We start from the raw sequence: 19,245 nt of genomic DNA, 5'->3' as shown, positions 1-19,245 counted from the left end.
TTAAGGGACAGCATCTTTGGTTTTAAATGCTGCTGGATGGAAGAGCACGTTTCGGTTGATGCAGAACCTGAAACCACCTTTGCAGAACTATGAATAATGACAGAAATCTAACATGACTGTCTTCCTTCTAACCTCACACGCTAAATTTTTATTTTTTATTTTTTTCTTATTTTAGCTCAGATTCACATAAGGAACACAACCTGATCCCTCGCACGCACAGTTCGCAATAGCACCTTTGCTGTTTACGCGGCTCTATTACATGACACAGAACCTGGCTTACTCTAGAAAAATTAGATGGAATAACTTTGACAATAGAATAGTCAAAGAGAGAACCCAAATAAAATTCCCCAAATCCCATTTAACAGCGATCCCCAACCCCCAAGCCACAGACTGTACCAGTCCATGGCCTGTCAGGAACTAGGCCACACAGTGCTGCACAGCAGGAGCGAGCATTCCTGCCTGATCTCCACCTCCTGATCAGCAGCGGCATTAGACATCATAGGAGCGCAAACCCTATTGTGAACTGTTGCATGCGAGGGACCTAGGTGCGTTCCTTATGTGAATCTAACTAATGCCTGATGATCTGAGGTGGAAGAGTTTCATTCCGAAACCATCCAGCCCCCTGCACTGCCATCCACAGAAAAACTGTCTCCCATGAAGCCAGTTCCTGGTGCCAAAAAGGTTGGGGGACTGCTGCCATATAAGATCATTTAGAATTTGGCATAATTTTCAAAATGATACAACCCCTGACAGGTTCTGTGGCTTTGGCACCTAAGCTATTCTATCTGTTGCCTAGAACCCATTAAGAGGAATGGTCAATGGCATGCACACCCCATGATAGGTACAGACCTGGAAAGCAGCAGTAAGAGCACAGAGGGATGGTCAGTGGCATGCACACCCCATGATAGGTACACACCTGGAAAGCAGCAGTAAGAGCACAGTCATTGGGACTGGACGGCCTGGGTGGAGGGCAGGTCCACAGGTAAATTGCTGTATTTTGTGACCTTACTTAAGGTCCTTTAAAATGCATTCTTACCATGATGTATTCTCATACAAGATTATACACCACTAAATATCTACATAGATTGGGGGAGAAAATGATCCAAGGGCTACAGAATGCAATTGGTATTTTGCAAAGATTTCTGTTTTATATCAAAGATGACAAGCTATTTCCTGGTTATAAACATTGGGAAAAATTAACAAAATGAAAAGTCTCACAGGATAGAACATAGAAACAAGGGGTATTTACAGAGAAGCTCTGCATTGTTATAAAAATGGGATAGGACAGTTCTCAAAATGTAGTCCCTACATCAGCAACAACAAAGTCACCCAGAAACCTGTTAGAAATGTTGCCTTCTATGGATTAGAATGAGGACAAATCATAACTTTTGTGGAATGTTAGGAATGTAAAACGGTGCAAGTTTTATGGAAAAGTTTCTCAGTTCGTCAAAGAATTAAAGTTAGAAGTACCGTATGATCCAGCAGTTCCACTTTTTGGGGTACCCAATAAGAATTGAAAGCAAGGTCTCAAAGAGATATTTGTGTCCTTATGCTTGTAGTAGCAATATTCACAATAGCCAGAGGTAGAAGTAACCCAAGTGTCCATGAATAGATGTCAGAAATAAAGGAAATGTGGTAAATGCAAACAATGAAATACTGCTCAGCCTTAAAATTTCTGACACATGCTAAAAAATGGATGAACTTTGAGGATATTATCCTAAGTGAAAAAAAAATAATGAAAAACACTCGAAGATTCTTCTTCTGAGAAGTACCAAGAATAGTCAGATTCATAATGACTTAAGAATAGAATGGTGGTCGCCAGGTACTGAAGAATGCGGGAATGAGTTGTTTTTTAACAGTTATAGAGTTTCATTTTACAAGATAAAGAGTTCAGGATATTCTTTGCTCAACAATGTCAATTTACTTCAAGTATTAAACAGGACATTACAATAGTTAAGATGGCAAATTTCATGTGGCATGTACTTCACCATTGTTTTTTAAAAACCATATAATACTAGTTCTCAGTGCTATATCAGAGATTTCTGGGTGTTGTTTATCATCTTGGCTACATTCAAGGCACATATGTGGCCTTTTTCCAGCATGAACTACATGGTGTCTAAGCAGTGCGAAGTAGTAGCAAAATAATGTCACACATTTGCCGTACTCAGAAGACTTTCACTAGTGCGGATATTCTGAAGCGCAATAAGTACAATCTTGCATGTTGAATCTTTACCACTTTCTACTTTATTGAAAAGACTCTGCTGGAGTGTAAACTCTCCAACATCTAATGAGATGAGAGTCAAACAAAAATAATGTCCCAAGTTTGCTGAACACACATTTCTGCAGTGTGAATTCTCTGATACATAGCGATTGGAGAGCTGTACCTACATAATTACCCACATTCACGGCACTCAGTCTTTCTCCAGTGTGTACGGCCTGTGTCCAGCCACACAATATGTTGGCGACTGAAGGCTTTCCCACAACCACTACATTCATAAGGACCTTATCCAGTGTGGACTTTCTGATGTCTGAGAAGTGTGGAGTTATACCTAAAGAATTTCCCACATTCACTGCACTGCTTTGCTGCAGTGTGAACTGTCTGATGACAAATGAGGTGGGACTTTGTAAGGAAGGCCTTCCCACACTCACTGCATTCATAAGGCCGTTCTCCAGTGTGAACTCTTTGGTGTTGAATGAGGACGGATTTCAAGCTAAAGAATTTCCCACATTCATTGCACTCATAAGGCCTTTCTCCAGTGTGAACTCTCTGATGTCTACTAAGTGTAGACCTTTCCGTAAAGAATTTCCCACATTCACTGCAACCATAAGACCTTTTTCCTGTATGAATTTTGTAATGCCTAAAGAGGTTTGAGTTGCACTTAAAGAACTTCCCACATTCACTGCAACCATAAGGCCTCTTTCCAGTGTGAACCCTCTGATGTGTAATGAGTGTGGAACTCCACATAAACAATTTCCCACATTCACTGCACTCATAAGGCCTTTCTCCAGAGTGGATTGTCTGGTGACGAACAAGGTGAGACTTACAAAGAAAGGCCTTCCCACATTCATTGCACTCATAAGGCCTTTCTCCAGTGTGAGTTCTCTGATGTCTATTGAGTGTGGACCTTTCCATAAACAACATCCCACATTTGCTGCACTTATAAGGTCTTTCTCCAGTGTGGATTTTCTGATGGTCAGCAAGTTTATGTTTGTGGCTAAAGACTTTCCCACATTCACTGCACAAGAAGGTCTTCCCTGCCATGTGAACTCTGTGGTTCTTCACATATGTCGGTCTTCCTCCATCCCCTCTAGAAAGTTTCTCTCTAATCTGCTCCTTTTGGTGCTGGTGAAGATGTGCTGGACATGTGTACAGTCCCTGCTCGGGGTGTGTTCCGTCATGCTCAGCCAGACGCAGAATGTCCTTCAGAAGTGAGCTACATGTCTCACAAGGCTGGGTCTTCTGGGTAGATAGACAGGGCTTTGGAGCCATGACCTGTGACACTCCTACAGAAACACCTGGCTCTAAAGGTGCCTCCTCATCCTCAGCTCCATGGCAACAACCTGTAAGAATAAAAATGCTGGTGAGGTGCATGTTGACTGTGATGAGCGGAGGCAACCCCATCACAAATGTCAGTTAGATACCCCATGAAAATGATCATGGACTTGGTGACAGGCATGAACCCTGGTCTCACTAACAGCTGAGCAGGCAGGCTTCCATGACAATGGTTTCGGCACTGACTGAGTGGTTAAGTTGATTAAAAGCTGATAGAGCCAGTGCCCTCATGCACAGGCTGGAATGTAACAAAAGCCCACTAAGAGTTTTGCCTAGGCCTTTCCTGGGCCTTAAAGGATGAAAAGATAATGAAGGAATTCTTAACAGGACCCGTTTAGGATTAAATACATTTTATTGGGGATCTGAAGAAACTCCCCAGGCCTCCACACATAAGTTTATTGGGGTTCTAAAGAAACTCCCCAAACCTCCATGATTTAGAAGGAGACAAGATAAGGGTAATCACCCCAGCACCTGGACCCATTAAGTAAATTTACTGAGGCTCCGGAGGAAGGTCTTCAGGACTCAGATCTTGGTTACAGAGAAGTTAATCACCTATATCTTTAGATGAATGCACACTCACATGTAGACAAATAGCTTCGAAGGTATATAAGCTCTGGAAAACTTTGTAATTTTGAGTTGGTCTGGCAATAATTTCCAGGCCTTCTCCCTGTAACTGGTTACAGAAATAAAAACTCTCTTTTTTCCCAGTTCATCTGCATCTCATTATTGGGCTGCGAGAATAAGCAGCCCCACCCTCGGTTTGGTCTGGAAACAATATGGTTAGGCTCTGCGTCCCCACCCAGATCTCATCTCGAATTGTAATCTCCATAATCCCTACGTCAAGGGTGGGACCAGGTGAAGGTAACTGAATCATGGGGATGGTTGCCCCATGCTGTTCTCATGATCGTGAGTTCTTCTGAGATCTCATGGGTTCTTTTTATTTATTTTGAGACTGAGTCTTGCTCTGCCGCCCAGGCTGGAGTGCAGTGGAACGATCTCTGCTAACTGCAATATCTGCATCCTGGGTTCAAGTGATTATCCTGCCTCAGCTTCCTGAGTAGCAGGGATTACAGGCACGTGCCACCACGCCAGGCTAATTATTGTATTTTTAGTAGAGATGGGGTTTCACCATGTTTGCCAGGCTGGTCTCAAACTCCTGACCTCAGGTGATCCGCCCTCCTCGGCCTCCCAAAGTGCTGGGATTACAGGTGTGAGCCACCACACCTGGCCAATCTAATGGTTTTATAAGCATCTTGCATTTCCCCTGCTTGCACTCAATCCATCCTGCCGTCCTGTGAAGAAGATGCCTGCTTCTCCTTTGCCTTCTACCATGATGGTAAATTTCCTGAGACCTCCCAACCATGCAGAACTGTGAGTCAATTCAACCTCTTTCCTTTATAAATTATCCAATCTCAGGTATGTCTTTTTTTTTTTTTTTTGAGACAAACTCTCATTCTTTCCCCGAGCCTGGAGTGCAGCGGCGTCATCTCAGCTCACCGCAACCTCCGCTTCCTGGGTTCAAGCAATTCTCCTGCCTCAGCCTCCCAAGTAGCTGGGATAACAGGTATGAGCCACTATGCCTGGCTAATTTTTTTTGTTGTTGTTATTTTTAGTAGAGACGGGGTTTTGCCACGTTGGCCAGTCTGGTCTCGAACTCCTGATCTCAAGTGACCCGTCCGCCTCAGTCCCCCAAGGTGCTGGGATTATAGGAGTGAGCCACCAAGCCTGGCCAAGTATCGGGTATTTCTTTCTTTTGAGACAGAGTTTTGCTCTGTCACCCAGGCTGGAGTGCAGTGGCACGATCTCAGCTCACTGCAACCTCCACCTCCTGGGTTCAAGTGATTCTCTTGCTTCAGCCTCCCGAGTAGCTAGGATTACAGGCACCTGCCACCATACCCGGCTAATTTTTGTATTTTTAGTAGAGATGGGGTTTCACCATATTGGCCAGGCTGGTCTCGAACTCCCACCTCAGATGATCCACCTGCCTCAGCCTCCCAAAGTGCTGGGATTACAGGAGTGAGCCACCGTGCCCAGCCAGGGTATTTCTTAATAGCAGTGTGAGAACGGACAAATGTAGTAAACTGGTACCGAGGTAGTCAAATACTGCTGTAAGGATACCCGAAAATGTGGAAGTGACTTTGGAACTGGGTAACAGGCAGAGGCTGGAACAGTTTGGAGGGCTCAGCTGAAGACAGGAAATGTGGGAAAGTTTGGGACTTCCTCGAGACTTGATGAATGGTTTTGATCAAAATGCTGATTTAGCAATATGGGCCATGAAGTCCAGGCTGTGGTGGTCTTAGACAGAGATAAGGAACTTGTTGGGAACTGGAGTAAAGGTGACTCTTGCTATGCTTTAGCAAAGAGAATGGCAGCTTCTTGCCCCTGCCCTACATATCTGTGGAACTTTGAACTTTAGAGAGATGATTTAGGGTATTTGGCAGAAGAAATCTCTAAGTGCTAAAGTATTCAAGAGGAAGCAAAGCAGAAAAGTTTGGAAAATTTGCAGCCTGGCTATGCAATAGAAAAGAAAAACCCATTTTCTGGGGAGAAATTCAAGGCTGCTGCAGAAATTTGCATAAGTAATGAGGAGCAGAATGTTAAACCACAAAGACAATGGGGAAAATGTCTCCAGTGCCTGTCAGAGACCTTCCCGGCAGCCCCTCCCATCATAGGCCCAGAGGCCTAGGAGGGAAAAATGGTTTCGTGGGCCTGGGCCAGGCTGTTCAGTGCAGCCTCAGGACATGGAGCCCTGCATCCCAGCTGCTGGCCCTGGGTCCCCCTGCTCTATGCAGCCTCGGGACATGGCGCCCTGCATCCCAGCTGCTTCAGTTCCAGCCATGGCTAAAAGGGGCAAGGTAGAGCTCCAGCCATTGCTTCAGAGGGTTTAAGCCCCAAGCCTTGGTGGCTTGCACATGGTGTTGGGCCTGTGGGTACACCGAAGTCATGAATTGATATTTGGGAAGGAATCTCCACCTAGATTTCAGAGGAGGTATGGAAATGCAGAGGTTTGCTGCAGGGGTGGAACTCATGGAGAACCTCTGCTAGGGCACTGCAGGAAGGGAAATGTGGGGTTGGAGCCCCCACACAGACTCCCTACTGGGGCAGTACCTAGTGGAGCTATGAGAAGAAGGCCACGTCCTCCAGTCCCCAGAATGGTAGATCCACCAACAGCTTACACCATGTGCCGGAAAAAGCCAGAGACACTCAATGCCAGCCCATGAAAGCAGCTGAGAGGGGGTCTGTACCCTGCAAAGCCACAGGCACAGAGTTGCCCAAGACAATGGGAGCCCACCTATTGCATCAGTGTGCCCTGGATGTGAGAGATGGAGTCAGAGGATATCATTTCAGAGCATTAAGATTTAATGACTGCCTCGCTGGGTTTTGGACGTGCATAGGGCCTGTAGGCTTTGTTTTGGCCAATTTCTTCCATTAGGAATAGGTACATTTATCCAATGCCTGTATCCCCATTATATCTTGGAAGTAACTAACTTGCTTTTGATTTTACAGGCTCATAGGCAGAAGGGACTTGCCTCGTCTCAGACGAGACTTTGGACTTGGACTTTTGGGTTAATGCTAGAGTGAATTAAGAGTTTGGGGGACTGTTAGGAAGGCATGATTGGTGTTGAAATGTGAAAGGGACATAAAATCTGGGGGGAGCTGGGGTGGAATAATATGGTTAGGCTCTGTGTCCCCACCCAAATCTCATCTTGAATTGTAATCCCCATAATCCCCACGTGTCAAGGGTGGGACCAGGTGGACATAACTGAATCATGGGAACAGTTTCCCCCATGCCGTCCTCATGAAACTGAATAAATTCTCACGAAATTTGCTGGTTTTATATGTCTGGCATTTTCCCTGCTTGGACTCATTTGTCTTGCTGCCTTGTGAAGAAGATGCCTAGTTCTCCTTTGCCTTCCACCATGATTGTAAGTTTCCTGAGGCCTCCCCAGCAATGGGGATCTGTGAGTCAATTAACCTCTTTCCTTTAGAAATTACCCAGTCTTGGGTATTTCCTAATAGCAGAGTGAGAATGAAGTAATACAAACACTAAGGCCAGTGAGAAGAAGGCCTGCTGTGCAGAGTTGGACCTGGCAAATACCCATAATGGGAGAGCCCTGATGATGGGTAAGAACACAAGAGAGGGGTACAGTGCAGAGAGGAGAAGGAGGGTCTCCAAGTCACTTCTCTGCAAATGGCTTTCCACAGGCCATGGCTGCTGGTGACTAGTGGGCACTGTGTAGAAGGCTGTGTCTAAACCCAGAGAGATCTGATTGTGTCAGAGGAGATGGTGTTCAGGGACTACTGACAAATACATGCAGACCTCACCTTAAGTACAGGTCACGCAGTGGATGGCACTGCAAAGGGAGCAGTTGAAGAGAATAGGTAACAGCTGGAAGCCAGGGATTAGAAGTCAGAGTAAAAATGACAATGGGGGAAGGAAAAGGAGAGTGAGTTGTGGCAATCAGTCTTCAACTAAACAACAGGGGTCACCAGACAGGTTCCTAGTAATATGACCCCAGCTGTGATATTATACCTTTTCCCAACTCCCAGGAACCAGGATCATGTCCCTCTGAGTCTCTACAGCCCTTCAGGGAGTAATATCCACCCTCTTGGGTACCAAGGCCCTCCCCATTGCTTAAGGTGACAGTCTGTGAGACCTGAAAGAGACCAGTCCTAGGGGAAAGACACAGAAAGGGACAAGACAGCCCATTCCCAGAGAGATCACCTGATGACATCCCACATTCTATAATCACCAGAATTTCACAGGAGATTTCTACATCCTACACAATCAAGCCAGTGGTTCACCATATTAGTGATCAGGTGAGTGCCAGAAATTCTAGGAACAAGAAGGCACCAAGAAATATTGGCAAGAGCAAGGGAACAACAGAGCACACAGGTCTCATGCATTAATGACTAGAACACAGGGCCAGTGGGTCTCTACGTCACCTTCAACATTTCTGGATTCTGAGCCCTTTCTTACAAGCCTCAGAACAGCAGGGGATGGGGCTGCTAGGAAAAAGGAAGCACAGAGCACATAGCTCAGTCCTGACTCTCATGGAACATATGTCAGGAAACAAGGAAAAGAAGCAGCACCCATGGTCTCACTGTGGGAAACGCAGAGCTGCCTTCAGGTAAAAGGAGACAACACAGCCCAACCCAGGACACTGGGCAAGAGTGAGGGCCTTACCTAGTGAGGACAAAAGGGCCAAATTCTCCAGCATCACATCGCGGTACAGCAATCTCTGAGCCTCATCAAGGTGCCCCCATTCCTCCTGGGAGAAATATATGGCCACGTCCTCAAAAACCACACGGCCCTGCCAAATTGGGAAAGATGAATACATGAGCAGCTTCTCAAGCTGTATTTACTTAAGTTCTCTATATATTTTCTACTTATATTTACCACCCATTAAACACAGGGACAAACTAACAGCTAAATGTGTTTCCATCTCCCCTACCATCCTGGGCACATATTCTGAACCATCTCCATCTCTAACTTTCTCAAACCAAGTCAGTATTTCCCATGCTCTAAATCAACACAGGGACAGGTACTGCACAACTAGGGACAGTCCCAATAGCCCAGGTGTCCTGGAATTACTAAAACTAGCCAAACTATCCTGACAGCCAGCCCTGCCTTGTTTCCCTTGGAAACCCCAACGGCATCTGTGGACTAAACTAAACTCTCCTCACTCCAATTTTCCTCCTGATCAAATCTGGTGCTTCACCATGTGGCCCTGTGTTATGTGGTGTGTAACCTCCTTAGGGAAACGCAAGGAATAAATATCTTCTTTCAGTGTCATTGGCCTGCCCCTGGCATCACGCACTCACATCCATAAATGAAAACTCCATAGGGGCCAGGCACAGTGGCTCATGCCTATAATCCCAGCACTTTGAGAGGCTGAGGCAGGCAGATCACCTGAGGTCAGGAGTTCAAGACCAGCCTGGCCAACACAGTGAAATCCCATCTCTACTAAAAATACAAAAATTAGCCGGGCATGGCGGCACATGCCTGTAGTCCTAGCTACTTGGGAGATTGAGGCAGAACTGCTTGAATCCAGGAGGTGCAGGTTGCAGTGAGCCAAGATCATGCCACTGCACTCCAGCCTGGGTGACAACACAGCAAGACTCCATCTAAAAAAAAAAAAAAAAAAAAAAAAAACCCCAATGGAAACAATCACTGCTACATTTCTCTCTCCAGGAACTCATCCCTCTCCCCTACACCTCCTTTCCTTCCTCAATCTCTACACCCTCCCAATGTGGAAGAGAAACCACATCCAGGTGGCACGAGTGACTTTTCTCTCCATATTGACACAGGCCACCGTGTCCAGCACACAGAGAAAACAGATGGAAGATAAGGTAGAAAAGGACTGTGGGCCTCCCATGGGGGGATCCATCCTCTCCTGACAGCCAGTTTCCATGGAATCACCCAGATCTTGCCTCCCAAGACAACCAAATTCAGACTCATCCTCCTCCCCTGAGCTACCAGGGCCAGGGCCTGGGGCCCTCCATTCACACTCCTCCTGCCTGCACATCACTCTTTGGACAGCACTCCAATCCCATCTCTCACACCTCCACTCCTGTCAATTCCACAGACACCTCCCAGCCCACAGCACAGGCATTTCCTTCAGCTCCTAACAGGCCACTCTGCACACGGAAACCAGGTGGTGCACGGCAAATACGCTCAGCATCCAATTCACTCCCAGTCCTGCCCCAGAACACCAAAGTCCCCTAGCACTGGGGGCAGCCCTAAGCCCTGGATTGAAGGTTCCCTATATGGCCCTGTTTCTCACTTCACTGTCAGCTGCCCAAACCATGTGAGGACTTCACATACTCTCAGCTGTGTCCCGCCTCATGGACACAGGATTGTAAGTTTCCTGAGGCCTCCCAGTTATGCTTCCTGTTAAGCCTGAAGAACTATGGGCTGGGCGCAGTGGCTCATGCCTGTAATCCCAACACTTTGGGAGGCCAAGGAGGATGGATCACGAGGTCAGGAGATCAAAACCATCCTGGCCAACATGGTGAAACCCCATCTCTACTAAAAATACAAAAATTAGCTGGGCGTGGTGGGGTGAGTCTGTCGTCCCAGCTACTCAGGAGGCTGAGGCAGAAGAATCACTTGAACCTGGCAGGGAGAGATTGCAGTGAGCCGAGATTGTGCCACTGCACTCCAGCCTGGGCCACATCTCAAAAAAAAAAAAAAAGAACTGTGAGTCAATTAAACTTCTTTTCTTCATAAAGTACCCAGTCTCAGGTAGTTCTTTGTAGCAATATGAAAACAGACTAATAGAATTCCCATCCTTACCTCATTCCAACTAATACTTAGCAACTCTCCGACCTCACCCTATTACCCCCCTCAGCAACCCCATCATGTCCACTCTCCTTCAGAAGCCTTTCTCACTCCTATACCCCACCATCTCACATACACTCATCCCCACAAACACTCCATTCCCTCATTTGTCTAGTGACTCCTCCACCACTGCACAGGTACCCAGTAAGAGACGCAGTTCTCATGCCCCATTCCAATTCTCTGTCTTCGAACAGCACTGCCACCATAACCTAGAGATGCTGTCACCTAAACTGAATCCATGGCTTCATCCTGGTCCATACGACAGCCACTGTAGTGTGGACGTCTCCAACCTGAACTCCTCCACCAGGAGTCTCTGAGACATCTGTGGCTTGAACAAACACTGACTCCTACTCACTCTGAAAATTCCTAACACTGCTGACTTCTCCCATCTTAGCTGATGGAGCATCTATGCTTCCAAACAAAAACCATGGGGCCACTCCTGATTCCCCTTCTATCCTACCACCCCAGCTGCCTCACTCTCTACATCATAAAATGTGGGCAGCTCCAGTTCAAAACACATCCTGAAGCCACCGCTACTCTTGAAAAGTTACCACCAACATCCACCTAGATTGCTGCAGGAACATCCTCTCAGATCTCCCTGCCATTACCCTCACCTCCACAGTCTGTCCTCCACTCAGAAGCCAAAGAAAGTCCCTTAAGCTACGGTCCTATCACTGCCCTCTTCTGCTTCAAATCTTCCCCATCTACCACCTCCCTTAGAGACCCAGGACCTAGGCTGCCATTCCAGGCCTGATGTTTGTGTGTCTCTAGCCACCTGCCACTCTGCTCCCTATTCCTATTCAATATAACAGACACTTGCAGTTCCCTAAAAATCCAGTTCAGTCTCTCTTCTAAACACTGAAACATTCTTAATCTTGTGCCCATGACACTCTGACAGATGTTACCACGTCAATTGTCAAAAATGGGAGCCATTCCACATAATCCAGGGCCATCCAGGTAAGGTGTCACAGTAAACTTAAAACAATCAAACGAAAATCCCAGACCTAATTTAAGATACTAGAACTGGTGGAACCGCTCACTTTTCAGACATAAGAGAGGGAGAAAGACAGAAAAAGAGTCTCTGGACACCATTTTTCTTTATATGGAGGTGCCAAAACCATCTATGAGATAACTGGTAGGTGAAAGGTAGAAAACACTCCACTCACCTGTGCAGGGTTCATTTCTGCCATCGCCAGGGGACCCTGAGGGAAGAGGGAAACCGTGAGAAATGGGCAACCATGGGAAGATCTTACAGGCAGAGTTGGACCACCATCTCTTCTTCCTTACCCTAAAGCAAACTGATCTCAAGTTGATTGTATAAACTCAGCTCCTCAGACTTCAGTGTTGGCTCTTAGCAGCACTGTGACTCTAGAAAAGAACTGAACCTGCTGGAGCTTTAGTGCTCTCATCTGTAAATAGGTTGTAAGAATGGCTCCCACCTCATAGGGCTCTTACCGGTGTCAAACACTCATAGCTCATCATATATACCAGCTATTACTGTTCTTGGATTAATGGTTTACTATATGTTTTCAGTATAAATGATGTAGTAGAATTTCAAAAACTAAGGTGTATATTTTTAGCTTTTAAAATTTTAGAGGATACTAAAATTTTCCATGGTTTGTTGATAATTATAGGCAAATTTGGGTCAAATCAATTATGTAGTGTTTGCAGGAATTTAACTCCATGAATAGCTTCACTTCTAACTGCCTACGTGTACACATTTAGAAGGACACTGGTTAGTGCTTATACCAATAAGTGTTTCATATATTCTTAATGAGTTGTAGGGAAGGGCTGAGCAGGTAGGTCAGCTACTGGTCCTCTGTGCAACCAGGCCTGCCTGTTATATAAGGCTCTGAGGGGAGCTGGCTGGGAGACCTTGACTGGGGCAGTAGATCATCCAATCTTGCCTTGATATGTGGAGAAGGGGAAAAAGCAGTGCCCTAGTTTAGAACCCAGCTGCTCCACTAGCCTGGATAACTTCTTTCTTTTCCCACAAAGAGTGGCCCTGAGGGTCAGCCAAGCCTGTAGGTGCAGAATATAAACCATCTCAAACCTTAGTCTCCATCCCAAGCCCATTCCTTATCCTATCCACGCCTCCCTTTTTCTAGGCAGAGGACAAAATCCTTCCTATGGCAGGTCTGCGCCTTTCTAAAGTAAGCGTCCGGCTTATGGCTCCACCTACAGTCTGGACCCCAAGTATCAGCTCTCTCCTGCCTCACCACATAGTTCACAGGCAATGACCTTTAGACTTCCCTACCAAATTGGATCCTCAGGACCCGGTCCAATCTACACCCTCTATTCTTTTTTTTTTTCTTGAGCAAACATCTTTATTTAGGAAATCAAATACGGTAAAAATGATGGTAGCAATTTTACACAAGGATATAAGACAAAGCTTAGAATTACTTGCTGAAAAGTTACTCAGAATGGAACAAAATTGTTCAAGTGCTCCCAGTAAGCACAGGTTGTATTACTTGCTTTTCAATGGACATTTACTATTTTACAGTAAGATCTACTTATCATAGGAACAAACAGACAATTCCCAGCCCCCTCTAGTGTACTGCCTAAAAGGCTGAGTACAAATGTTAATGTAATCCAAGCTTTTCTTTGACAACAACCCTAAAAATTGCCTTACAACGTTTTACAAGTACAGGTATCAACAGCTGATTGTCTGAGGGAAAGGAAATATAAGAATATAAAGTGACAGAAGCAACACACTTCACTGTGGCCTGGAACTGCTCCCAGCCTCCTATTTTACAAACATGATTCAGGTTCTCACATTATAGCAGGATCACTATTCCTAGCCTCTGGCAGAAGCAGACATGTGACACTTAGCACTGCACAAGTGTTTCTTTGGCTTCTTGAGTAGTGCTATGTATACTGCCAATACATTTTTATAACATCTCTAAATGTATAACGTCCATGTATGTGCTACCACATTTCACTTCCAACGGCAGAATATTTTAGTTTTAAATCTATCTACCAAATCTTGACTATGACATTTGTTTTTGGATTGTTATAAGATCAACCTATCTGGGCCGGATATGGTAGCTCACACCTGTAATCCCAGCACTTTGGGAGGCTGAGGCAGGAGAATCGCTTGAAGTCAGGAGGCGGAGGTTGCAGTGAGCCAAGCGCCATTGCACTCCAGCCTGGATGACACAGCGAAACTCCATGTCAAAAAACAAAAAAAAGATCAACTTATCTGAATTGGGCAAGTCGAAAGCTTATTCCCGGCCAGGCTCAGTGGCTCACACCTGTAATCCCAGCACTCTGGGAGGCCGAGGCAGGCAGATAACCTGAGGTCAGGAGTTCAAGACCAACCTGGCCAAAATGGCGAAACCCTGTCTCTACTAAAAATACAAAAATTAGCCAGGTGTATGCCTGTAATCCCAGCTACTCTGGAGGCTGAAGGAGAATTGCTTGAACCTGGGAGGCAGAGGCTGCAGTGAGCCAAGATCGTGCCACTGCACTCCAGCCTGCATGACAAGAGCAAGACTCCATCTCAAAAACAAACAAACACACACACACACATACGCGCACACACAAAAAGCTTATTCCCAATTTTTAAGTAAAAAATATTTCATGGCCGGGTGCAGTGGCTCACACCTGTAATCCAGCACTTTGCGAGGCCGAGGCAAGCGGATCACGAGGTCAGGAGTTTACAAAAATTAGCCAGGCGTGGTGGTGCATGCCTGTAATCCTAGCTACTCGGGAGGCTGAAGAAGAATTGCTTGAACCCGGGAGGTGGAGGTTGCAGTGAGCCAAGATCGTGCCACTGCACTTCAGCCCTGCACAACAGGAGCCAGACTCCATCAAGAAAGGAAGGAAGGAAGGGAGGGAGGGAGGGAGGGAGGGAAAGCTTATTCCCAATTTTTAAGTAAAAATATTTCACGGCCGGGAGCGGTGGCTCACGCCTGTAATCCCAGCACTTTGGGAGGCCGAGGCAGGCAGATCATGGGGTCAGGAGTTCAAGACCAGCCTAACCAACATGGCAAAACCCCGTCTCTACTAAAAATACAAAAAAAATTAGCCAGGCGTGGTGGTGGGAGCCTGTAATCCCAGCTACTGGGGAGACTGAGGCAGAAGAATTGCTTGAACCTGGCAGGCGGAGTGTGCAGTGAGACGAGATTGTGCCACTACACTCCAGCTTGGGCAACAAGAGCAAAACTCCATCTCAAAAAAAAAAGAAAGAAAAAAATTCATTATTATTGATAATGAGCTCTTTATAAATAACACTGTTCACAAGGAAATACTAATTGATCTATTGATATGTGACATGAGACAGAATGTACCATTTTTAAATATAAAAGGAATTTCATTAAGTTTAGATAAGCTGAGAATATACAAAAGATTTCCAGGCTATTTAATCAAGTAATTTACAATGTACACATTCCTGAGTATACACCATTGTGGTGACATCATTTATTTTGGAATTTTCTCCATTCAGCTTAAAAGGTGTTTCTTCCCAAGAAACTGAACTTTTCTGTCAAATGCACTTGATCGAATAGGAGAATTGGGTTCATAAAATGGATTCATTGAAAACTTTATATACAAATCGTAAACATCAGTAAAGAAGTTCTTTATTCCGTCTTCTTGTCTTACGTCATGAAGCATAATAAACCTCATATGCCCCGCGGTGACAAATGCTGACACAAACCACTCGTTGAACTTGTCCACAGTCTTCAAGTACATGTTGTTCGACAGCCACATGTTCTCATCTACGAGGTCGAGAGCAGCATGAGCTATGAACTGGTTCAGATGACGATGGTCGTCTTTGGATTCTGCCTTCCCAGCTGGCAAAAACTCCATTTCAAAAACTGGATTATCATGGTGACCAACAATTACAAAGTAGAAGCTTCCAGACATGGTCTTCAATATATGGCTCCTGCAGCGGGAGGCCGACAACGGAAACGCAATGTCAGTTTCCGCGGAAGAGACCCGCGCTCCGCACCTTTTTTTGACATGGAATCTCGCTCTGTCGCCCAGGCTGGAGTGCAGTGGCGTGATCTTGGCTCACTGCAATCTCCACCTCCCGGGTTCAAGCAATTCTCCTGCCTCAGCCTCCCGAGTAGCTGGGATTACAGGCGCGTGCCACCACCCCCGGCTAATTTTTGTATTTTTAGTAAAGACGGGGTTTCACCATGTTGGTCAGGCTAGTCTTGAACGCCTGACCTTGTGATCCGCTCGCCTCGGCCTCCCAAAGTGCTGGGATTACCGGCGTGAGCCACCGCGCCCAGCCACCCTCTATTCTTTTGAAGAATCTACACCAGCTCTCTTCTGTAGACTCCAGACCTTTCTGTCCCCCTACCCATGTGACATTTTCAACTTGAGACGCCTGAAAATCACACTGGCCAAACTCCAACCCATGATCTTCTCCATGAAACCTACTTCTCATGCTGCTGACTTCCCCAACTTCATTCTTTCAGATGTTCAGACAAAATAGAAAAAAAAAAATGGCCCTACACTCCCTATTTTTGCTCACAGACATATCTGATACGGCAGGAAGACCTGTTGGCTCTATCTTCCAGGTCTATCCAGAATCCCATCCCATTGCCCCTCTTCTACCACGGCTCTGGTGCAGCCTCTGGGATCCACTGCAGTGGCCTCTTCTGGGTCTCTCTGTGTCAATTCCCCATCCTGCTCGTTCTAACTCTGGACCTGCCCCTCCCACTGGTCTTCCCTTGACAACCTTCCATGGTTATACCGGCTGCTCAGGTTGCCATTCCAAGAGAGAATTCACAAAACCCTCTCTTTCCCGCAGAAACAACCCACACTCCGGGCTCCCTGACACGGCCCACTCGGCAGCGCCTCCATGCTCTGAACCTGAGGTCCCCGAAGGGAACTCTGAGGCTGCATCAAACCAGCTGATACGGGGACCCCACACAGGAACGCCCCTCTCTTCGAGACAAGGGGCCTGACCTGCAGGGCCCCTTCTATGGGCTTCAGCACTGGAAGGAGGGGTCGGGCGGAGGTAGGCGGGGGAGGCCAGGGATGGGGCACCCACCGCAGGTTCTTCGCCGGGGACTCCGCAGGTCCAGCCAGGGAAGAGAGGGGCGGGGGCGACAAAGGCAAGACAAGGACACCGCCGTCCCCAGTCCTTGTCAGCTGAGCTTCTGCCACTGTCAGTTGTGCCTGTGTCACTACCGCCTCTGCGCAGAGGGAACCAAGCCGCTTCTCGCGCTTTTCCGCTTCGTCACTTCGGTAACGTCATAGAGCGCCAAAGGCCGGAACTAGTGAAAACAACAGAGAAAACCAAATCAACCACCACAGGAGGACGCCAGAAGTCCCGCCCTCCTACGATGCGCGCGCACGCACACACGCAAACGTTCCTTCCTGCATCTTCATTGGGTCAGTCGCGCTGCCGAGAACCGCAGTGTCTTCTGGGTTATGAAGTTTCGACACCGCTTCTGGACTTGCCGTAGAGCGTTGGTCAGTCCTTACATGGCGGATAGAGGCTCAGTGGCACCGTCAGGGGAGCTGGTAAACGGAGTGCCGGACTCCACGGACAGGACGGGGCTTGGGTTGCTCTTAAAGGAGACATAACCAGATTTTCTTGAAGTAAGGTCTAGGATACTCACAGAAATGTGAGGGACCTATGATATCGGATTGTGAAGCACAGCAAGTTCTCAACGGCTACACCTCCAAAGGGACACACCATACCATAAAGGCACTCTGTCTCTACTCATGCCTCTCAGCCATATGTTGCTTTTCAAATACACATACAGTTAAACTTTGACTTCTATTTATTAAGCTTCAATATGGCTGGTCCAGGAGAACAAAGAAAGACTACATGGCTGGGAATTTGCACAAAAGATGACAGGAGATATAGACGTAGATTGAAAGGGTGACGCTGTGCCTCTGGATCCAAAAGAAAACATCATTACTGTCTGTAGAGTCAGTGATTGTGTTCCTACCAAGAGTGCAATGCTTTTATTCTAATACTTATTACTTCATGTCTGAAATATTTTACATTTATTTTAAAAGTCTCAATCCTATCTGAAAATGAGAGTGACTGATACATGCCATTTCCTGACAGGACATTTTGTGCCATTCCATAGTTGGAGTATATGTACATAGGGAATGTATTATCCCCAATAAAAACTGTGAACTTTCATGATCTTATCTCCTTCCTGAGAAGTGAGTTATCGTTTTACAGGGAGTTGAAATTATCTGTGAAAATACTTGTGAAATGAAAATTACAGAAATCTATTAATAATAATTGTTAGGTTTTGAAGGGAAGGCGAGGGTTAAAGAAAGGCAGAGTTGGCAGCTCTACAGCAATGCAAGTTTTATGTCCGGCACAAGACCTGTGATGGGGAGAACTACCTTAGTGCCAGAACCCACCACTGCTTACAGGCTGGGGCAATTATATGCCTGGGTGAAAGGGGTCGGGGTCGGGGGGAGGGGGCGCGGCGGGAGGGTATGGCTTCCTGCCCAGGAGGATGGTGGGTTTTTTTTGTTTGTTTGTTTTTTGAGGAGTCTCGCTCTTGTCGCCCAGGCTTGAGTGCAATGGCGTAATCTCGGCCCACTGCAACCTCAGCCTCCCGGAGTTCAAGCGATTCTTCTGCTTCACCCTCCTGAGTAGCTGGCTTTACAGGCGCGTGCCACCACGCCCGGCCAATTTTTTTTGTATTTTTAGTAGCGACAGGATTTCACCATGTTGGTCAGGCCAGTCCGGAACTCCTGACCTCAGGTGATCCGCCCGCCTCGGCCTCCCGAATTGCTGGGATTACAGGCGTGAGCCACTGCACCCGGCCAAAGGATGTGCGTAAGATGTTCCTGAGGCAGTTTGGCCTTTTTTCCGGCAGGATGTGATAGTGACCTCCCTTGGACCTTTTCCCAGCAGGATGTGATAAGAAAGTCAGGCAGTTGGGCAGGATGTTTCTCAAGGCCCTCACTCCGTGGAATGCTTCACTCTGACCAAGGTCTGTGAAATAGCAGGGGGCTTACAGGATGGTGCAATTTGGACTAACAATGATTATGTTGTTATTTCAAAAATAGTGGCAGAAATAGTCCTACAGAAATCTCTCTGTGACATGTGAAGGGGGAAAAAAGCAAGGTTACAGTAGAGTTTGAGCAAGAGTCTGAGAAGTCAAAGAATGAAGTTGAGAATGGCTGTGCTGGAACCTTGGACACATTATGCTTCTGTCTCCTATATGTATTTTTTTCATACTTGAAAACATCGCTTATTAACTGTTTGGACAGATAAGTAGAGACAACAAATGGAAACACTTGTCAAAAAATAAAAATGAAGACCGGGTGCGGTGGCTCACGCCTGTAATCCCAGCAATTTGGGAGGCCGAGGTGGGCGGATCACGAGGTCAGTTCAAGACCAGCCTGGCCAACA

At 46.5% G+C, this 19,245-nt stretch overlaps 2 protein-coding genes across 3 annotated transcripts; both read right to left on the bottom strand.

Annotated features, from left to right (window-relative positions):
- Window positions 1-2,221: 2,221 nt before the first annotated feature.
- Window positions 2,222-17,194, bottom strand: ZNF547 (zinc finger protein 547). 2 transcript variants are annotated; one of them, NM_001131715.2, is given in 4 exon segments: window positions 2,222-3,561; window positions 8,742-8,868; window positions 12,065-12,100; window positions 16,903-17,194. In NM_001131715.2, coding segments are annotated over 3 exon segments (1,209 nt in total). In that variant the 5' UTR covers window positions 12,089-12,100; window positions 16,903-17,194; the 3' UTR covers window positions 2,222-2,503.
- Window positions 13,213-17,048, bottom strand: TRAPPC2B (trafficking protein particle complex subunit 2B). Its single transcript, NM_001131318.2, is given in 2 exon segments — window positions 13,213-15,783; window positions 16,903-17,048. A coding segment is annotated over 1 exon segment (423 nt). The 5' UTR covers window positions 15,765-15,783; window positions 16,903-17,048; the 3' UTR covers window positions 13,213-15,341.
- Window positions 17,195-19,245: the final 2,051 nt, after the last annotated feature.

The sequence above is a fragment of the Pongo abelii genome, chromosome 20 (assembly GCF_028885655.2).
Source record: "Pongo abelii isolate AG06213 chromosome 20, NHGRI_mPonAbe1-v2.0_pri, whole genome shotgun sequence".
In the NCBI taxonomy this organism is placed as follows: domain Eukaryota; kingdom Metazoa; phylum Chordata; class Mammalia; order Primates; family Hominidae; genus Pongo; species Pongo abelii.
This window is presented reverse-complemented; position numbering and strand designations above follow the sequence as displayed.

Bases quoted from the DNA above. Each gene is read 5' to 3' on its own strand.
- ZNF547 (XM_054538339.2), bottom strand. From the start codon at position 12,088: ATGGCAGAAATGAACCCTGCACAG. The intron at 8,869-12,064 runs GTGAGTGGAGTG...CCAATTTGGCAG, and splicing joins CAGAAATGAACCCTGCACAG to GGCCGTGTGGTTTTTGAGGA. The intron at 3,562-8,741 runs GTAAGGCCCTCA...TTATTCTTACAG, and splicing joins GGCCCTTTTGTCCTCACTAG to GTTGTTGCCATGGAGCTGAG.